A 20441-nucleotide genomic window follows, 5' to 3' on the forward strand; every position below is an offset into this window, starting at 1 on the left:
TTGTAAATTCTACCTCTGTAGTATTAATAAGGCAGGATTAGAAGCAGTTATGTTAATGAGGCTAGACTCAGCCTAGAAGATTAGGTTGTGTTTTAAGTCAATCTCTTGAGATATAAAAGGGAGAAGCCAGCAGAGAGTCATGGGGACCTCATAACACCACAAAAGCAGAGCCAGGAGTGCGCGCCCTTTAGACTCCGTCCCTACACCAAAAAGCTTCTAGGCCAGAGGAAGATTGATGACAAAGACCTCTCCCAAGAGCTGATAGAGAGAGAAAGCCTTCAAATGGAGCTGGCACCCTGAATTTGGATTTCTAGCCTTTTAGACTGTGAGAAAATAAACTTCTGTTTGTTAAAGCCACCCACTTGTGGTATTTCTGTTATAGAAGCAATAGATAACTAAGACAGACACCAAGGACTCAGGGAAGAAAGTAGTCTACAGAACTGACAGTCCACACAACCCACAGCCCCATCTACCCTGGAGACCAGAACAACTAGATGGTGTCTGACTACCACCACCCACTGTTCTGATCAGGGCCACATGGATGGATCCTTACAGAGTGGAAGAAAGATGTGGAGAAAACTCAAATTTTTAAAAAGTCTGGACTCACTGCATCGGTTGAGACTAGAGGATTGCCCCCAGGCTGTCGTCCTGAGATACACTTCAAACCTTAAACTGAAATTATCCCTTGTGATCAAAGTGACAGCGGCAACTTAAAAGATTAGGTAGGAACCTTAGAGGGCTGTGAGTTTATGTTAATGGAGCGGAACAACTCAGAAAAAGAGGATGAGAATGCTTGCACAACTCTAAGAATGTAATCAGTGTAAGTGAATCGTACATGCAAAAACAGATGGTGTATTTTTGCTGTGTATATTCTCAACTTCAGCAAAATTTTACTTGCGTGTGATGTTAATGTTATTGTTCTATAATTTCCACATTCGGTTGGACCACCTTTCTTAGGAATAGGCATAAATATGGATCTCTTCCAGTCAGTTGGCCAGGAAGCCGTCTTCCATATTTCTTGGCATAGACGAGTGAGCACCTCCAGTGCTGCATCTGTTTGTTGAAACGTGTCAATTGATATTCCATCAATTCCTGGAGCCTTGTTTTTCACCAATGCCTTCAGAGCAGCTTGGACTTCTTCCTTCAGTACCATTGGTTCCTGATCATATGCTACCTCTTGAAATGGTTCAATATTGACTAATTCTTTTTGGTATAATGACTCTGTGTATTCCTTCCATCTTCTTTTGATGCTTCCTGCATCGTTTAATATTTACCCCATGGGATCCTTCACTAGTGCAACTCGAGGCTTGAGTTTTTTCTTCAGTTCTTTCAGCTTGAGAAACGCCGGGTGTGTTCTTCCTTTGTGGTTTTCCTTCTCCAGCTCCTTGCACGTGTCCTTATAATACTTTGTCTTCTTGAGAGGCCCTTTGAAATCTTCCGTTCACTTCTTCTACTTCATCAATTCTCCCTTTTGCTTTATCTGCTTGACGTTTGAGAGCAAGTTTCAGAGTCTCCTCTGACATCCATCTTGGTCTTTTCTTTCTTTCCTGTCTTTTCAGTGACCTCTTGCGTTCTTCATGGATGATGTCCTTGATGTCATTCCACATCTCGTCTGCAGTCACTAGTGTTCAATGCAGCAAATCTATTCTCGAGGTGGTCTCTAAATTCAGGTGGGATACACTCAAGGTCATATTTTGGCTCTCATGAACTTGCTGTGATTTTCTTCAGTTGCAGCTTGAACTTGCATGTGAGCAATTGATGGTCTTTTCCACAGTCGACCCCTGGCCTTGTTCTGACTGATGATATTGAGCTTTTCCATCGTCTCTTTCCACAAATGTAGTCAGTTTGATTTCTGCGTGTTCCGTCTGGTGAGGTCCATGTGTATAGTCGCCGTTTATGTTGGTGAAAGAAGGTATTTGCAATGAAGAAGTCGTTGGTCTTGCAAAATTCTATCATTCGATCTCCGGCATTGTTTCTATCACCAAGGCAGTATTTTCTTTGTTTCCAACTCTCGAATCCAATTGCCGGTAATTATCAATGCATCTTGATTGCATGTTCGATCAATTTCAGACTGCAGCAGCTGATAAAAATCTTCTATTTCTTCATCTTTGGCCTCAGTGGGCCAAAAACGGCCCACTAAAACGGCTGCAACAGTATATCGACAGGGAAATGCCAGAAATTCAGGCCGGTTTCAGAAGAGGACGTGGAACCAGGGATATCATTGGTGATGTCAGATGGATCCTGGCTGAAAGCAGAGAATACCAGAAGGATGTTTACCTGTGTTTTATTGACTATGCAAAGGCATTCGACTGTGTGGATCATAAGAAACTATGGATAACACTGTGAAGAATGGGAATTCCAGAACACTTAATTGTGCTCATGAGGAACCTTTACATAGATCAAGAGGCAGTTGTTCGGACAGAACAAGGGGATACTCATTGGTTTAAAGTCAGGAAAGGTGTGCGTCACCATACCTATTTAATCTGTATGCTGAACAAATAATACGAGAAGCTGGACTACATGAAGAACGACGGGGCATCAAGATTGGAGGAAGACTTATTAACAACCTGCATTATGCAGATGACGCAACCTTGCTTGCTGAAAGTGAAGACTTGAAGCACTTACTAATGAAGATCAAAACCACAGCCTTCAGTATGGATTACACCTCAACATAAAGAAAACAAAAACTCTCACAACTGGACCAATGAGCAACATCATGATAAATGGAGAAAAGATTGAAGTTGTCAAGAATTTCATTTTACTTGGATCCACAATCAACAGCCATGGAAGCTGCAGTGAAGAAATCAACAGACGCATTGCATTGGGCAAATCTGCTGCAAAGGACCTCTTTAAAGTGTTGAAGAGCAAAGGTGTCACCCTGAAGACTAAGGTGCGCCTGACCCCAGCCATGGTATTTTCAATCACATCACATGCATGTGAAAGCCAGATAATGAATAAGGAAGACTGAAGAAGAGTTGACGCCTTTGAAATGCAGTGTTGGCAAAGAATATTGAATATGTCATGGACTGCCAAAAGAATGAACAAATCTGTCTTGGAAGAAGTGCGGCCAGAATGCTCCTTAGAGGCAAGGATGGCAAAACTGCGTCTTACACACTTTGGACTTGTAAGGAGGGATCAGTCCCTGGAGAAGGACATCATGGCTAGCAGAGTACCGGGTCAGCGGTAAAGAGGAAGACCCTCAACAGGGCAGATTGACACAGTGGCTGCAACAATGAGCTCAAGCATAACAACGATTGTAAGGATGGCTCCGGACCGGGCAGTGTTTCGTTCTGTTGTGCATAGGGTCGCTATGAGTCGGAACTGACGTGACGGCACCTAATAACAACAACAACATATTCTCAACAACACCAACATATTCTCAACAACAACAAATGAAGAAAGTTAAGGTTAAAAAAAAAAAAATTGTTCCTAGAGGTACGCATATATTCATTCTTATATACTTATATGGCAATATACATATTTGTGTAACTACCCCTATATATTTTTGGCTGCTGTTGGTGTTGTTCTTCATATCCTTTACCAAAAACATCTTTTCTCTTTCACACTTCGCAGTGACCTCATTTACCTCAATTAAAGTATATGTACAAGGTGTATTTGATGTTGCCTTTCCTATCACCAAAAGTAACAAGTGTTTGCTGTCTTCGGGGTACTCCCACCTCTTCCCCCCAGCCCCTGGCAACCACCAATGAGGCTGTTCTCTGTATATATTATTCTTATTCTCCTGTAAAATTGGGAGCATATAATATTTGTCCGTTTGTGATTGACTTATTTCACTCAGCATAATGTCTTTCAGATTCATCCACATTATACAGTGTTGCAAGGACTCATCATTATTTTTTGTGGCCATGTAGTATTCCATTGTATGTATGTACCACATTTTTGTTTATCCATTCATCTGTTGGTGGACACTTAACGTTGTTTCTTTTTGCTATTGTGAATAATGTTGCAGTGAATGTAGGTGTGCATATGTCTATTCATGTCACTGATACACCCTAGAGATTGTAGAATTGCTGGACCACAAGGTATTTCTATTTCTGTCTTTCTGAGGAAGCGTCATTCTGTTTTCCATAATGGTTGTACCATTTTACAGTCTTATCAGTAGTGGATTAGGATTCCAGTCTCCTTATACCCTAGAGATGTAATATCGGTGACATGAATAGATACATGCACACCTATGTTCATTGCAGCATTATACCCTAGAGAGCCTAGAATTGCTGCACCACAAGGCATTATATTTCCAGCTTTTTGAGGAAGCACCATATTGTTTTCCGTAGTGGTTGTATTGTACCATTTTACAATTCTGTCAGCATGAGTTAGGATTCCAGTCTCCCTGCTACCTCACCAATATTTGTTGTTTTTTTTTTTTCCTAAGCAGTGATATTATTGTAGGGATGAGATGATATCTCATTGTAGTTTTGATTTACATCTCTCTTTTTTGTTTGGGTTTTTAATGGCTAATGATAGCAAGCATTTGTTTTTGATGATACACTTTAAAAGAAAACATTATTGTTATTGAGACTATACATACCAAAACATACACCAATTCATCATTTTCTGCGTGTACAATTCGGTGACATAGATAACATTCTTTGAGTTTTGCAGCCATCCTCACCCTCCTTTTCTGAGTTGTTCCTCCTGCATTAACATAAACTCACTGCCCCCTAAGGTTCTTATTTATTCTTCGAGCTGCTGAAAAGATATCTTGGTTAAATTAACTTCTTTATATTGTTGTGTAGCTTAGAGTGAAAAGAGGAAACACTTTAAAGTCAGACTTGGATATCTAGGACTTCTGGTTCTTCCGCTTATGATGGGAAATTGTGAAAGTTACTCAGCACTTCTTAATTGTTAGGAAAATTAATTGAGATAATACACATGAAGTTCAGTGCCTACCTGTTGAGGTGCGTAAATGCCTCACAAATACTACTTTAGAGTATTTGTACCACTGTGCCCAGATTGTTTTCAGTTTCTTGTGGCTCAGGATTCTGAAATGATTCTTTTTTAAGTAAATTATTGTGTATTTGGTCCTCACAGCTGTTGTGATAAAATTATTGGGGGCTGGTCCAAAACCGTATAGTTTGGGATTGATTAAAAAACTATACAGTGCATGTTATTTCTGGAGTTCTATTACATTTTAAGAATCAATCATACTATGCACTTGAAATTACCTATTTACTGTCTTTGTCATTCTACAGCATCCTAAGGTTAACATTAAGCTTCTCTCAGTGGAGCCAAAAAGTAAACAGCTCATGACTTCTGACCAGGACACTAAAGTTGTGGCTGAACCGCAGGTGCAGCAAGTACAAGAAGTGAAAGACGGTTCTCATCTGGTAAGTATTTTCTGTTTAAAATTACAATTGTTTTGATAGATATCTTTTCTTTCTTTCTGATAAAAGATCTACATTGAGTTCAGGAACAAAATAGTAACACTAAAATATCTTATGATCTAAATACAAATACTATGTTTGGAGTAGATTTATGGGTAGCTTAATAGAGAAGAAGGAACCCTGGGGGCACAGTGGTTAATTAACTGCCTGGCTGCTAAGCAAAAGTTCAGTGGTTCAAACCCACCAGTTGCTCTGCAGGAGATAGATGTGACAGTCTGCTTCCGGAAAGATTAACCAAAAAAAAAAAACCCACTGCTATTGAGTCGAATCCCACTCATAGTGACCCTACAGGACAGAATAGAACTACCCCACAGGGTTTCCAAGGCTGTGATTGTTAAGGAATCAGACTGCCACATCTTTTTCCCACAGAGTGGCCAGTGGGCTTGAACCATTGACCTTTTGGTTAGCAGCCAGGCTCCTTAACCACGGTGCCACCAGGGCACCTCTCCTAGATTACAGCCTTAGAATCTTGATGGGCAGTTCCACTCTGCCCTGTAGGTTCTCTGTGAGTGGAATTGACTCAAAGCAACCAGTTGGGTTTTTTTGGTGCAGGGTTTAGTAAAGAAAACTACAACTACTAGGTGATAAACCAAACCAAAAAACGAAACCCCTTGCCATTGAGTGGATTCCTACTCATATCAACCCTATAGATAAATGTTAGTTTTAGCTCTGTTTCAGCTTTTATTTTAACATCACCAATAAAAATGCAGTGACATATAAACACTTTAATAACATTACAGCCACCTTAAGTAGTTTAAAAGTAGTGTGTATTTAAAAAAGTAATTGGGATCTTTATAAAGATTTTTTAATTTCTACTGCCTTCATTCACTGTAAAATTTTACCATGTGAAGTAGTAATATTTAAAGTTTCTAAATGGTTTTGGAACAAGTAGATTTTTCTTAATCTTCCCCATTAAAACTACAAGGAATTTTGCTTATGATGTTCAGTAGAAAATTGAAAGTATTTTAAAAATTTCAGGTCTCATATATCGTTTTGAATAGCTACTGGATTTCTTTGTCATATAAAAATGTGCTGTTTTCTGTGGGTTTTATTTTGCTTAATTACTTTGATTTAAAAATGTTTTCTTTACATTTTAGTGACGGTATTTTCGATATTTTCAATTTATAGATGAATGGTCCTATATCTCAAGCCACTTCTCAGACAAGTTCCATCCCACCTTTGAATCAGGTAATTCAGTTCTGAGATAAATCATAGATTGTTTAATCGTAGCCAACATGCCTAGGTTCGGGGATATTTCCCTACAACAGATGTTTATTGTAAAAAAAAACATTAGAAAATGTAGACCTTCTTATAAAAAGGGAGGGGGACTCGTTCATCATCTCGTCACCTGGGTGCTGTAAATGTTAATACTGTATGACTTTGTGTGATTTGTGTGTATTATATATATAATTTTACAAACATCGATATAAACCAAACCAAACCCAGTGCGGTCGAGTCGATTCCGACTCATAGCAACCCTATAGGACAGAGTAGAACTGCCCCATAGAGTTTCCAAGGAGCACCTGTGGATTCGTACTGCCGACCCTTTGGTTAGCAGCCGTAGCACTTAACCACTATGCCACCAAGGTTTCCAAACATCGATATAGGATGTTTTAATTCAGTTTCAACTATTCATCACATCATTTTTAATGACTCACTGATTATTGTATGTATATGGTTCACTTTACATTTTTATAGCTACATTTTGATATACCTTTAAAGCATACGAGTCAAGTATTAAACTTTTGCTAAGAAAATTGGTTTCACATTTTAGCTATGACTGAAAATAAGAAAATGGAGCTCCATTGGTTTTAAATCTTGCATTCCATCATTTGTCTGCATATATGAATATAAAGTGTATTAAGAATTATTCTAAATTCAACATGGAATCTTCTAGAGAATCTTACAAATCATGGGGTTGTAATAAATCTCTTCTATTTCCCAAGAGGTTATAAGCAGTTCATGCAGAAGTTAAAGAAATGGATGGATTGTTAATCTACTTTTAATAGAGTTAGAAAATAAAAGGCTTCAAACTATTATATTTCATTATTTTATTTCCATTTGTGTAGGGTTTTTTGGTGTATCCTGTTTACATTGATTTTATTAAAAATTTTTATGATAATATTTTCAGTCATTTGAAGTTAAAATATAAGACTCCTGGTAGTCCTAAGAGGGAAATTATATGAAGAAATAAATTAGAAGTCTCTTGAGTATAGAAATCTTTGAAGTGTTTTTTTTTTTTTTTTTTTAGAACAAACCCCCCTCTTCCCAATGGTTCATTTGCAGTCCAACATAATATTCAAATGTCTTTAAAAACCTATTGGAGATGGGGTTCAGAACTCAAATTCTAGTAAAAAGACCAGACTTGATGGTCTGACTGAGACTGGAGGGACCCCAGAAGACGTGGCCCCTGGACTCTCTATTAGCCCAGAACTAAAACCATTCCTGAAGCCAACTCTTCAAAGATTAGACTGGACTATAAGACATAAAATGATACTGGTGAAGAGTGTGCTTCTTGGCTCAAGTAGATACATGAGACTAAATGGGAAGTTCCTGTCCAGAGGTGAGATGAGAAGGCAGAAAGGGGACAGGAGCTGGTTGAATGGACATGGAAAGTACAGGGTGGAGAGGAGTGTGCTGTCACATTGTAGGGAGAGCAACTAGGGCCACATAAACAATGTGTGTATAAGTTTTTATATGAGAAACTGACTTGAATTGTAAACTTTCACTTAAAGCACAATAAAAAGAAAAGAAATAAACTCATGCATCTACGGCCAGTTGAAAAAGGTGCCATTCAATGAGGAAAGAATAGACTCTTCAACAAATGGTGCTGGGACAGCTGGCTCTCCACATGCAAAAGAATGAAGTTGGACTTATATCTCATACCATATATAAAAATTAACTCGAAATAGCCCATTGACCTAAATATAAGAACTAAACCATAAAACCCTTAGAAGAAAGCATAGAGTTAATGCTTTGGTATCTGGTTTTTGATAATGGATTCTTAGATATGACACCAAAGCATAAGCAACATGAGAAAAAATAAATAAATAAAACGAACTTGATCAAAATTAAAAACTTTCGTGTATCAAAGGACTTTACCAAGATAGTGAAGGGCAACCTTACAGAATGGGAGAAAATATTTTGTATCTGATAAACATTTAACATCCCAAATATATAAAGACCTCCTACAACTGAACAACAGAAGATAAGCAGTGCAATTAAAAAACGGGCAAAGGACTCGAATAGACATTTCTCCAAAGAAGTTATACAAATGGCCAAAAAGCCATGAAAATATGCTCAAAGTTACTAGTAATTCTCGAAATACGGATCAAAACCACAATGAGATACTACTTCACACCCACTAGGATGGCTATTTTCAGAAAAATGGAAAATAACAAGTGTTGGAGAGGATTTGGAGAAATTGTAACACTGTATTGCTGGTGGGAATATGAAATGTAGCCACGGTGAAGACAGTTTGACAGTTCCTCAGAAAGTTACCATATGACCCCGCAGTTATATTCTTTGCACCCAAAAGACTTAGAGGCAGGAACTCAGATACTTGTACAGCAGTGTTCATTGCAGCATTATTCACAAGTCAAAAAGATGGAAGCAACCCAAGTGTCCATAAACAGATGATTGGATGAACAAAATGTGGTATATCCATACAGTGGAATATTATTCAGCCATAAAGAGAAATGAAACCCTGGTGGTATAGTGGTTAAGAGCTAAAAAGGTCAGCAGTTTGAATCCACCAGGTACTCCTTGGAAAATCTATGGGGCAGTCTACTGTGTCCTATAGGGCCTCTATAAGTCAGAATTGACGGCAACTGACTTTTTTTTTTTTTTTTCTAATAAAGAAAAATGAAGTTCTTATATCCTCTACAACAAGGGTGAACGTTATAAACATTATGTTAAGTGAAATAAACCAGACACAAAAGACAAACAAAAAAAACCTATGGGAGCACATAGAGCCAGATTTTGGGATTTTTGTTTTTAATTCCTTTAGAGGATAGGAATTGAAATAAGACTTATCAAGTAAATGATTGAAAAACTTGGGCCACAACAATATTTTATATGTAACTGTGGAGAAATAACTTGCAATACTGCCTACACATGCTATCTTTGGCATTTTTAAGAGTTAATGTCCTAATAACAGAATATAGAGTGAGTCATTAGACCTGGATTCTAATCCCATCCCAGCTACTCGGTATCCTGGGTAACACTTGGATAAATCACACCTCTGCTACTCAGTCTTACAATATTGGATATGGGTACAATATTTACCAATTTTACAGGGTGTTGTAAACTTTAGGTGTTTATGGGATCTTTAAATATTAGAGCTAGAAGGTATATTGCGAGATCTTCTGGGCTTCTAAGTACCTTTTAAATTTTTATTGTAACAGTCTTAAACATCTTTACAGAAGAAAAAAACTCGGTATAGAGTATACGCATTTTCATGTTATTATAATCAATATACAAGGTCTCTAGGTGGTGCAAATGGTTTGCGCGCAACTGTTAACCTAAAGGTTGGTGGTTTAAACCCACCCAACCTCACCCAGCAGCACCAGAGAAAAAAAGATCTGGTGATCTGCTTCCACTGAACTTGCAGCCAAGAAAACCTCCACTCAGCGCGATTTCATCTATATATTCCTATATACTTTTTACTTGCCATGTAGTATTTTCTTCATGTTGTTATGCCACCATTTTTTTTAGCAATTTGATTGTGTTAGATATTTCAATTTTTCTACCCCTGCTGTTATAAGTACAATTACTGTGAACATTTTTCTACCTAGGATTAGTCATGGTACACCTAAGAGTATGGCTGTTGCTTTATAGGTTTTCAGGAAATTTTATTGGTTTAGTGACCCTGAATATTGACGCTCAGTAGTCTGCAATTTTTATGATTGTTAAGGGAATATGTATAGCAATCTTATCTAAGGAACCAATCTGTTTGGAATTTAGTCCTTCCACCAAATTTGGATAGAATGTGAATAGGGAAGAGAATATTGTGAGTAGGAGGAAATTCTCCATAGTATTCCCAAAAGAAATATTTAAATAATTCAGATGCTGGTTAGCATTGTAAAGAGTTAACCATTTTTATGTAGGCTCATAATTTATCCATTGGTAATACTAATCATAATTATTATACAGATCCCCACCCCTAACAAAAACTCATTGAGCTAGTAACTAACCATAAACCTAGCAAAGCCAATCAGTGAGCATAAAAATCATCTTTTCAGGTTACAATATGTAGTTAATATATTGTAAGCCTCTCATTTACCTGTTTCGTGTAAGAACAGAGAATGTTACAATGAGTGACTTGATTGTCAGAACTATTTGAGTTTGTGTACATATATGTTTTCCCTGCTAAACTGTAAGCTTCAGGGTCTGTGTTCTGTTTATTTTTTTAAATAACTTTATTGAGATATACATGCTATAAACATACCCATTTTAAGTGTGCTGTAGAGTGATTTTTTGTAAGTTTACTGAGTTGTGCAAACATAACCAAAATACAGGGTTTTTTTTTTTTTTTTTTTTTTGGTTAAAAAATGTACTGTGGTAAAATATATATATAACATAAAATTTGCCATTTTTAACCATTTTTAAGTGTACAATTATGTGACATTGCTATATATCCACAATGTTGTACAATCATTACCGCTATCAGTTTCCAAACCTTTTCATCACTTTAAACAGAGACCCAGAACCCATTAAGCAAGAACTCCACATTCCTTCCTCTCCACAGCCACTGGTAATCATTAAGCTACTTTATCTCAATGCGTTTAGCCTATTCCAGATATTTCGTATAAGTGGGATCATACAATCAATATTTGTTCTTTTGTTTTGGCTTATTTCCCTTAGTGTAATTTTTTTTAAGGTTCATCCATGTCATTGTGTGTGTTAATACTTATTTCTCTTTATCGATGAATAATACCCCATTGTATGTATTTACCACATTTTATTTATCCATTCATCTTTGATAGACGCTTGGGCTGTTCCCACCATTTGACCATTGTGAATAATGCTTCAGTGAACATTCATGGTGTACAAGTATCTATTTGAGTCCCTGCTGTGTAGTCTTGTGGGTATATACCCAGGAATGGAATTGCTGGGCCATATAGTAATTCTATGTTTAACATTTTGAAGCCCTACCAAGGTGTTTTCCACAGCAGCTGCAACCATTTTGTATTCCTACCAACAATTTCCCTACATCTTTGCCAACACTTGGAATTTTCCGTTTTTCTGATAATAACCATCCTAGTGGGTTTGAAGTGGTATCTCATTGTGGTTTTGATTTGCATTTTCCTAATGACTAATGATGTTGAGTTTTCATTTCATGAATATATTGGCCATCTGTATATCTTCTTTGGAGAAATGTCTGTTCAAGCCATTCCTCCATTTTTAAATAGGGTTGTTTGTCTTTTCGTTGTTGAGTTGATGCCAAGTCATAGCAATCTTGTAGGACAGTAGAACTGCCCCATAGAGTTTCCAAGGTTGTAAACCTTTATGGAAGTAGACTGCCATATCTTTGTACTGTAGAGTGGGTGGTGGGTTTGAACTGCCAACCTTTCAGTTAGGGCCAGAGTGCTTAACCACTGCACCGCCAAGGCCTCTTTGATGTAAGGCCACTGGGAAATATATGCCCCTTTTACATTTTCCTTGTCTAGAGGTTTATTGGCAGGCATTTGAGCCATTTTAGTATGTTCTGGCATAAAGACAGGTGCAGCTGCCTAAAAAAGAAGGAATTTGGACCGCACTGCATTTGAGTGTTGAGAGCCATTTGTATGAGGGGATGCTTCCCGGAGGGGTGATTGTGTGAAACTTTTGTGTCTTTTGGCTTCTGTACAGCGAGATAAGGCTTGCAAATATGTTTACTATTTCCTTTGTGTTGCTGGAAAGGTATGTTTACCGGCATTTGGAAATATTCAAGTTAAGTGAGCTATTTTGGGGATGAAAACAGTTTGTGATGCACATCCGGGGCTATGGGACCAGTATGTACAGTATGTGTGATGTACTTCATGGAACATGGGACCAATACGTACCATGGGTGTGATGTGCTTCATGAAATATGGGACCAATGTGACCTGCTTGCATTAACCACCTCCCTGATGACATCATCTATAAAGTGCTTGCCTCCTTGATACTTTATGGCTCAAGTGTAATCAGAAAGTGTGATGCACTTCCTGGGCTGTGGGACCAATATGTAGTACGTTTATGATGTACTTTGTAGAGCATGGGACTGATATGGCCCACTTGCACTTGGCACCCCATATTTTCAAGTAATAAGAAACTTCCAGCTAACAATGATTTGAGCATCCATTCCATTAGGGAAAAGCACAGCATCACCAAAAAATTACAAAAAAGAAATAATTTATCCTTGAAAGGGTTAAGGGACAAGTAATACTAGATAGAAGTACTTACATTAAATTACCTCCTGGCGGGGGGGAAAGGTACTGAGTATTTTCTAATCATAACATGAAACCAGAAAACTTAAATTAGAATCAAACTTTTCTACATACTAAAGTCTCTACATATTCTTTAATAAAACACAACCTGTATCAGAACATTTTTAAAAATCATTTAAAGGTAACAGCATCAGAAAACTTTAGTCTTTTATTTATCGAATTTGTAATGACCTTTGCTTTTTGATCACGTAACTTCTGACTCGCAATTCAAATTAAATTAATTATTACATATCTGCATCTTGAATAAGAGTAGGCTAGCGTTTAATGTCAATTTGCAAGTAGAAAGTTTGAAGTTATGTAAAGATATCCAGCTCCTGTATTCATTCTATAGGTGAGTAACATCTCTATGCAAATTTTTTTTGTCATGCACGTTCAGCTTTTCAGCAGGCTCTTAGTTTTACTTCTTTATCTATTGAAATAAAAGATACAGAACTTAAGGCATTGATCCATTTTCTTTTACATCTTGGGAATATGTTTGTTTATATACCAGAAAATATAAAACTGCCTTAGCCTCAGAATGATTTAGTTAACAAAACGACACATTATTTCTCTAGTTAGTCCTTACTGTGGCTCTGTGGCCTCCAAGTAATTTCTCAACTCCTGCTCCAGGATTGAAGATTCCCTTTGACCAGGTGCTACCTTGTCTTTTCTTTTTTTTTCTATCCGCGGGTGAGGTGGCTAATAGATTCTTACAAGGCAGGGATACTAATTTTTTATTTATGTAGGAAATTGTCGAATTTGATGACACTATTTATCACCATCAGTCACATTCAGAATTTAGAGGCTTGTCTATCATTTTAGATCATTGACAGAAGAAATATTTTTTATAACATATACCCTTGATTTTTTATCTTCTTAGCACCTTTAGGATTGATGATATAATTTTGAGGCATACTTCATAATAAAGAGATTTTTTCTCATTCCCTCTTTGGCTTAATTCTTAGTTTTATTCTTACATAAATGAGTTACACATTGCAAACATTTCTCTCGTTTTAGGCAGAAACTTTTGATAGATGTTTGGCATCTGAGTGATAGCTTTTCATGCCTCAGGAATCAGTAACACCAGTATCTCCCAGCTTAGAAAATTCTGTAATTTCTTTAGAAAATTGGTATTTGTACTACTTATACTTCCATCACCTGGAATACAACATAATCAGTTTTCTGCAAACCAGGCCTGTATCTTCAGTTTACTTTCTATTAAGGCATTTTATTCAACAGCTACTTCAAAAATCAACTTCGTGTGATACTGCTAAAAATCAACTTCGTGTGATACTGCTAGTGAAAATAATTCTACTGAGAGAATTGTCAAGCATATGGATGTTGTAGTTGTTGTTAGGTACTTTTGAGTTGGTTCTGACTTATACCAGTCTGTGTACAACAGATTGAAACACTGTCTGTTCCTGCACCATCCTCACAGTCATTGTTATGGTTGAGCTCATCGTTGTAGCCGCTGTGTCAATCCATCTTATTGAGGGTCTTCCTCTTTTTTGCTGACCCTCTACTTTACCAACCATGACGTCCTTCTCCAGGGACTGGTCCCTCCTGATAACATGTCAAACAAAGTACATGAGACGTAGTGTCTCCATCTTTGCTTTAAAGGAGCATTCTGGCTGTACATCTTCCAAGACAGATTTGTTTGTTCCTTTTGTAGTCCATGGTATATTCAGTATTCTTCACCAACCCCATAATTAAAAATACCAGTTCTTTTCGGTCTTCCTCATTTATTGTTCAGCTTTCACATGCACATGAGGCGATTGAAAACATCATGGTTTGGGCCAGGTGCATGAGTGACATCTTTGCTTTTTAATGGATTTGCCAGTGCAGTGTGTCATTTGATTTCTTGACTGCTGCTTCCATGGGTGTTGGTTCTGGATCCAAGTAAAATGAAATTCTTGACAACTTTAATGTTTTCTCCATTTATCATGATGTTACTTACTGATCCAGTTGTGAGGATTTTTGTTTTCTTTATGTTGAGGTGTAATCCATACTGAAGGCTGTGGTCTTTGATCAGGTTCCTCATGAGCATAATTAAGTGTTTTGGAATTCCCATTCTTTGCTGCGTTACCCATAATTTGTTATGATCCACACAGTCAAATAAATGTCTTTGCGTAGTCTGTAAAACATGGGTAAACATCTTTTTGAAATTGGACAATCATATGATCTACCGTGCTGGGAATGACAAATTGAAAAAGAATGTCATTGGATTCATTGTCAAAAAGAACATTTCAAGATCTGTTCTGAAGTATAACTCTGTCAGTGATAGGATAATACTTATACACCTACAAGGAAGACCAGTTGATATAATTCAAATTTATGTACCAACCACTAATGCCAAAGATGAAGAAATTGAAGATTTTTACCAACTTCTACAATCTGAAATTGCTCAAACACAAAATCAAGATACATTGATAATAACTGGTGATTGGAATGGGAAGGTTGGAAACAAAGAAGCAGGATCTGTAGTGATAGAACTGACCCTGGAGATCACGTGATAGAATTTTGCGGCACCAATGACCTATTCATTGCAAATACCTTTCTCAACAACATAAATGGCGACTACACACTCAGACCTCACTAGATAGAAAACACAGGAATCAAATTGACTACTTCTGTGGAAAAAGATGAGGAAAAGCTCAATATCATCTGTAAGAACAAGACCAGCGGCCGACTGCAGAACAACATCAACTGCACATATGCAAGTTCAGGTTGAAGCTGAAGAAAATTAGAACAAATCCACAAGAACCAAAGTACGACCTTAAGTATATCCCACCTGAATTTGGAGACCATCTCAAGAATGGATCTGAGGCATTGAACACTAATGACCAAAGACCCAGATGAGTTGTGAAATAACAATCAAAGACATCATACATGAAGAAAGCAAAGGTCATTAAAAATACAGGAAAGAACGAAAAGACCAAAATGGACGTCAGAGGAGACTCCGAAACTTGCTGTTGAACATCGAGTAGCCAGAGCAAATGGAAGAAATAAGTAAAAGAGCTGAACAGAAAATTTCAAAGGGCGGCTTGAGAAGACAGTGAAGTATTATAATGACATGTGCAAAGACCTGGAGTTGAAAACCAAAAGGGAAGAACCTGCTCAGCATTTCTGAGGATGAAAGAGCTAAAGAAAAAATTCAAGCCTCAAGTTGTAATATTGAAGAATCTATGTGTGAAATACCGAACGATGCAGGAAGCATCAAAAGAAGATGGAGGGCATATACAGAGTCACTGTACCAAAAAGAATTGGTTGACGCCCAGTCATTTCAGGATGTAGCATATGATCAAGAACCGATGGTACTGAAGGAAGAAGTCCAAGCCACACTGAAGACTTTGGCAAAAAGTAAGGCTACAGGAATTGACAGAATGCCAGTTGAGATGTTTCAGCAAATGAATGCAGCACTGGAAGTGCTCACTCACCTATGCCAAGAAATTTGGAGGACAGCTACCTGGCCAACCAGCTGGAAGAGATCCATATTTGTGGCCATCCCAAAGAAAGGTGATCCAACAGCATGTGGAAATTATCAAACAATACCGTTAATATCACATGCAAGTAAAATTTTGCTGAAGATCATTCAAAAACAGTTGTACCAGTACATCGACAGGGAGCTGCCGGAAATTCAAGCAAGATTTAGAAGAGAACGTGGAACAAGGGATGTCATTGCTGAAGTCCAGTAAATCCTGGCTGAAAGCATTATGTATAGGAAATGTCAGAGTGTTGTTATTTTCTACCTGGCAGCTGGCAGCTTGCATCCTACTTTAGGCTTCAAAATTTTCATGTGCAGTTATTGAAGTATATATTATATGTATGTATATATGTGTGTGTGTGTATATATGTATGAAGTATACAGTTCATAAGTATACAACTGAATGAATTTTCACTAAGTGAACACTTGTGGGAAACACCGTTTACATCCTGAAATGGAACATTACCAGAAGACCCCTGTGGGTTTGACAGTAATTGGAAGATACTTCATGATTGTAGAAATTGTAAAAATGTAACAGATGTGTATATCAGAATCAGGGAAATTCATTAGATAAATCAACATTAGGGAGTCGCATCAAAAGAACTATTGACATCTTAAGTTTGTCATGAAAGCAAAATTTGACCATATTTCAAATGGTCAAGCTGTTTGTTTTCTTTGTATAGACTTCTAATTGTAAGTTCTTTTCTTTCAATGAAGCCAGTGCCTTTTACCTGGATTATTGCAACCACCCCTTGCTTCTACAATTGCCCTACTATATTTTGTTCTTTTTTTTTATTTTTTAAGATAATTTAATTAATTTTGTTTTTGTTGAGGATATACACAGCAAAACATACACCAATTCAACCTTTTCTACATGTACAGTTCAGTGACATTTACTACATTCTTTGAGTTGTGCATCCATTCTCACCTTCCTTTCCTGAGTTCTTTCTCCCCCTTTAACAAATTCACTGCCCCTAAGGTTCCTATCTAATCTTTCGAGTTGCTCTTGGCAATGTGATCCAATTTAGATAGTTCTTAAAAGAGCATAACCTGTACCACACATCAGACTTGTACAGAATTTGGCCTAGTTGATCACAAAGCATTTGAAAGGCTCTCCAAGTCTTCAGGACCCAGCTATGGCAGATCTACTACACCTTGTAGCTTGCCACCAGGATTTTTCCTTTTCTTCCCTTAAAATTGACCATGACGCCTCAAATTTAGAGATGTCAGTGCCCTAAGGAAAGGTCAACCAGTGACCAGTGCCAATTCTCTAATAGAAGAAACCATGTACAATCCTAAAGCCAGGATTAACACATTTATTTTAATTTCAGATTTCTTCTGAGTTTCTGGTGCCCAAACACTTTGTCTTGTATGCATACTCTCTTACACACATTTCTCACACATGCTTTCACATACACTGCCCACATAAATACTTTCTGAAATATTGTGAGAAAGAATGCTTTACATTAAAATCTATTGAGGAGATGGTGACATTAGTAGCTAGACACCATTTTCTTTAATGCAGAATACTCTATTCTGCCACAATTCAAACTTGGGTATTCTGCTACTTAATTTAAGCAACCATGGTTTTTCTCAATAAGTAGAAAATAATTCTTCTAATAGAATTTTCTTAATTTTTTCTCTCTGATTTTTTTTTTTAAACCTTCTTTTGCATGATTAGGTAAATGAGCACAGAGCAAACAAAAATTAATCTTAATATACTTGTTCCTTAACTCAAGAATATTTTCTTAAAGGAACACATGCTTATGCCTGTAGTTCTTTTAAACTATGCATATATCACCATTTCATGATGTACTGCAAAGGACACTATATTCTGCAAAGGGCACCATGATTTCCAGGTATTTTGTCAGTTCGGAAAGAGCTCACAGAAGTAAAAGCTGATTTTTTTTGCTTTATAAAAAAAAAAATTGCTATTTTATTCAGCAAACATTGTATTGCCCTCTGTGTATGAAGACATTAAATTACATTAAAGCGGTGTTCCTCAAACTTGAGAAATAAGGTTTTAAATGAGAAATTTTCCCAAATCATCATTGTTGACTTAAGCTGTTTTTCTGATAGTATAGAACTATTGATAGATACTTAATGCATATAATTCTTATGCACATATAAAACTCGATTGTCAAAATATGTAAAATGCAAATTAAGAACCTTTGTTTAGTCTGGCAGATGATGTTTTGCCGAAATTAAATCACTGTTCATCAAGTGATTACAGTACTAGTTGACATGGAATTTCTTTGTGTTTACCACAGCCTATACTGCTGAGTGCCACGCAGACAGTTTTTCTAGTACTTTGTATGTTCCTCTGGAAAACTGCACAATATCATCTGGCCTTCATTTGACATGAATGAATTTATGACATTTTAAGTCCAACTCTTCTCTCAGTTGATTAGATCAATTTAAGTAGTATCACATGGTGTTGGTATACTCTTAAACTTATATGCAAACATGAGCTTATCTTTTAGTTTTTGTGTTTGCACTTTTTAATTCTTTTAGAGAGTGTGCAGATTTCCAGGAGACAAGAGACCTCAGTAGAGATAAAACTAAGACTTACTATTATAATACTTTGCTAGAGTTGTAAAGAGCCGTGAAACTGTTGGCAAAAGGAGAGAGTATTTTTGCTTGGTAAAAATTCATCTCGAGAATAGATTTGGTGCATTGAGCACTAATGATTGAAGACCAGATGAGTTGTGGAATGTCATCAAGGACATCATACGTGAAGAAAGCAAAAGGTCATTAAAAAGACAGGAAAGAAAGAAAAGACCAAAATGGATGTCAGAAGAGACTCTGACACTTGCTATTGCAGGTAGCTAAAGCAAATGGAAGAAAAAGTGAAGTAAAAGAGCTAAAGAGAAAATTTCAAAGGGCAGCTTGAGAAGACAGTGAAGTATTATAATGACATGTGCAAAGACCTGGAGTTGAAAACCAAAAGGGAAGAACATGCTCAGCATTTCTGAAGATGAAAGAACTGAAGAAAAAATTCAAACCTTGAGTTGCAATAGTGAAGGATTCTGTGGGCAAAATACTGAACGACACAGGAAACATCAAAAGAAGTTGGAAGGAATACACATGGTCTGTACCAAAAAGAATAGGTTGACGGTCAGCCATATCAGGAGGTGGCATATGGTCAAGAACTGATGGTACTGAAGGATGAAGTCCAAGCCACACTGAAGGCATTGGCAAAAAACAAGGCTCTAGGAGTTGATGAAATACTAATTGAGATGTTTTCACAAAGGGATGCCGTGTTGGAGGTGCTCGCTCATCTCTGCCAAGAAATTTGGAAGTCAGCTACCTGGCCAACCGACTGAAAGAGATCCATATTTGTGGCCATTCCAAAGAAAGGTGATCCAACTGAATGTGGAAGTTATGGAACAATAATATTAGTATCACACAAAAGTAAAAACATACAAAAACAGTTGCAGCAGTACATCAACCAGAACTGCCTGAAATTCACTCCAGATTCAGAAGAAGACATGGAATAAGAGATATCATTACTGATGTCAGATGAAAGCAGAGAATACCAGAAAGATGTTTACTTGTGTTTTATTGACTATGCAAAGGCATTCGACTGTCTGCATCATAACAAATTATAGATAACATCGTGAAGAATGGGAATTCCAGAACATTTAATTGTGCTCATGCAGAACATGGGGATACTGTGTGGTTTAAGGCCAGGAAAAGCGTGCATCAGGGTTGTATCCTTTCACCATACTTATTCACTCTGTACGCTGAGCACATAATCCAAGATGTTGGACTATATGGAGAAGAATGCAGCATGAGGATTGGAGGAAGACTTATTAACAACCTATGATAGATAACCCAACCTTGCTTGCTGAACGTAATGAGGATTTGAAACACTTACTGATGAGACCACAGCCTTCAGTATGGATTACACCTCAACAAAAAGGAAATTAAAATCCTTACAACTTGACCAGTAATCAACATCACGATAAATGGAGAAAAAGATTTAAGTTGTTAAGCATTTTGTTTTACTTGAATCCACAATCAATGCCATGGAAACAGTGGTCAAGAAATCAAATGATGTGTTGGGCAAATCTGCGAAAGACCTCTTTAAATTGATAGTGA

At 37.1% G+C, this 20441-nt stretch overlaps 1 protein-coding gene across 2 annotated transcripts in view; it reads left to right on the top strand.

Moving 5' to 3' along the window:
* Window positions 1–20441, top strand: part of LARP4B (La ribonucleoprotein 4B) — a 135726-nt gene that overhangs the window by 42760 nt on the left and 72525 nt on the right. For both annotated transcript variants that reach the window (XM_049881667.1, XM_049881668.1), the window contains exons 2-3: window positions 5214–5348; window positions 6534–6593. In XM_049881667.1, coding sequence (XP_049737624.1) covers window positions 5268–5348; window positions 6534–6593 — 141 coding nt within the window. In that variant the 5' untranslated portion in view covers window positions 5214–5267. The remainder of the gene's footprint in view (window positions 1–5213; window positions 5349–6533; window positions 6594–20441) is intronic.

The sequence above is a fragment of the Elephas maximus genome, chromosome 4, assembly GCF_024166365.1.
Source record: "Elephas maximus indicus isolate mEleMax1 chromosome 4, mEleMax1 primary haplotype, whole genome shotgun sequence".
In the NCBI taxonomy this organism is placed as follows: Eukaryota; Metazoa; Chordata; class Mammalia; order Proboscidea; family Elephantidae; genus Elephas; species Elephas maximus.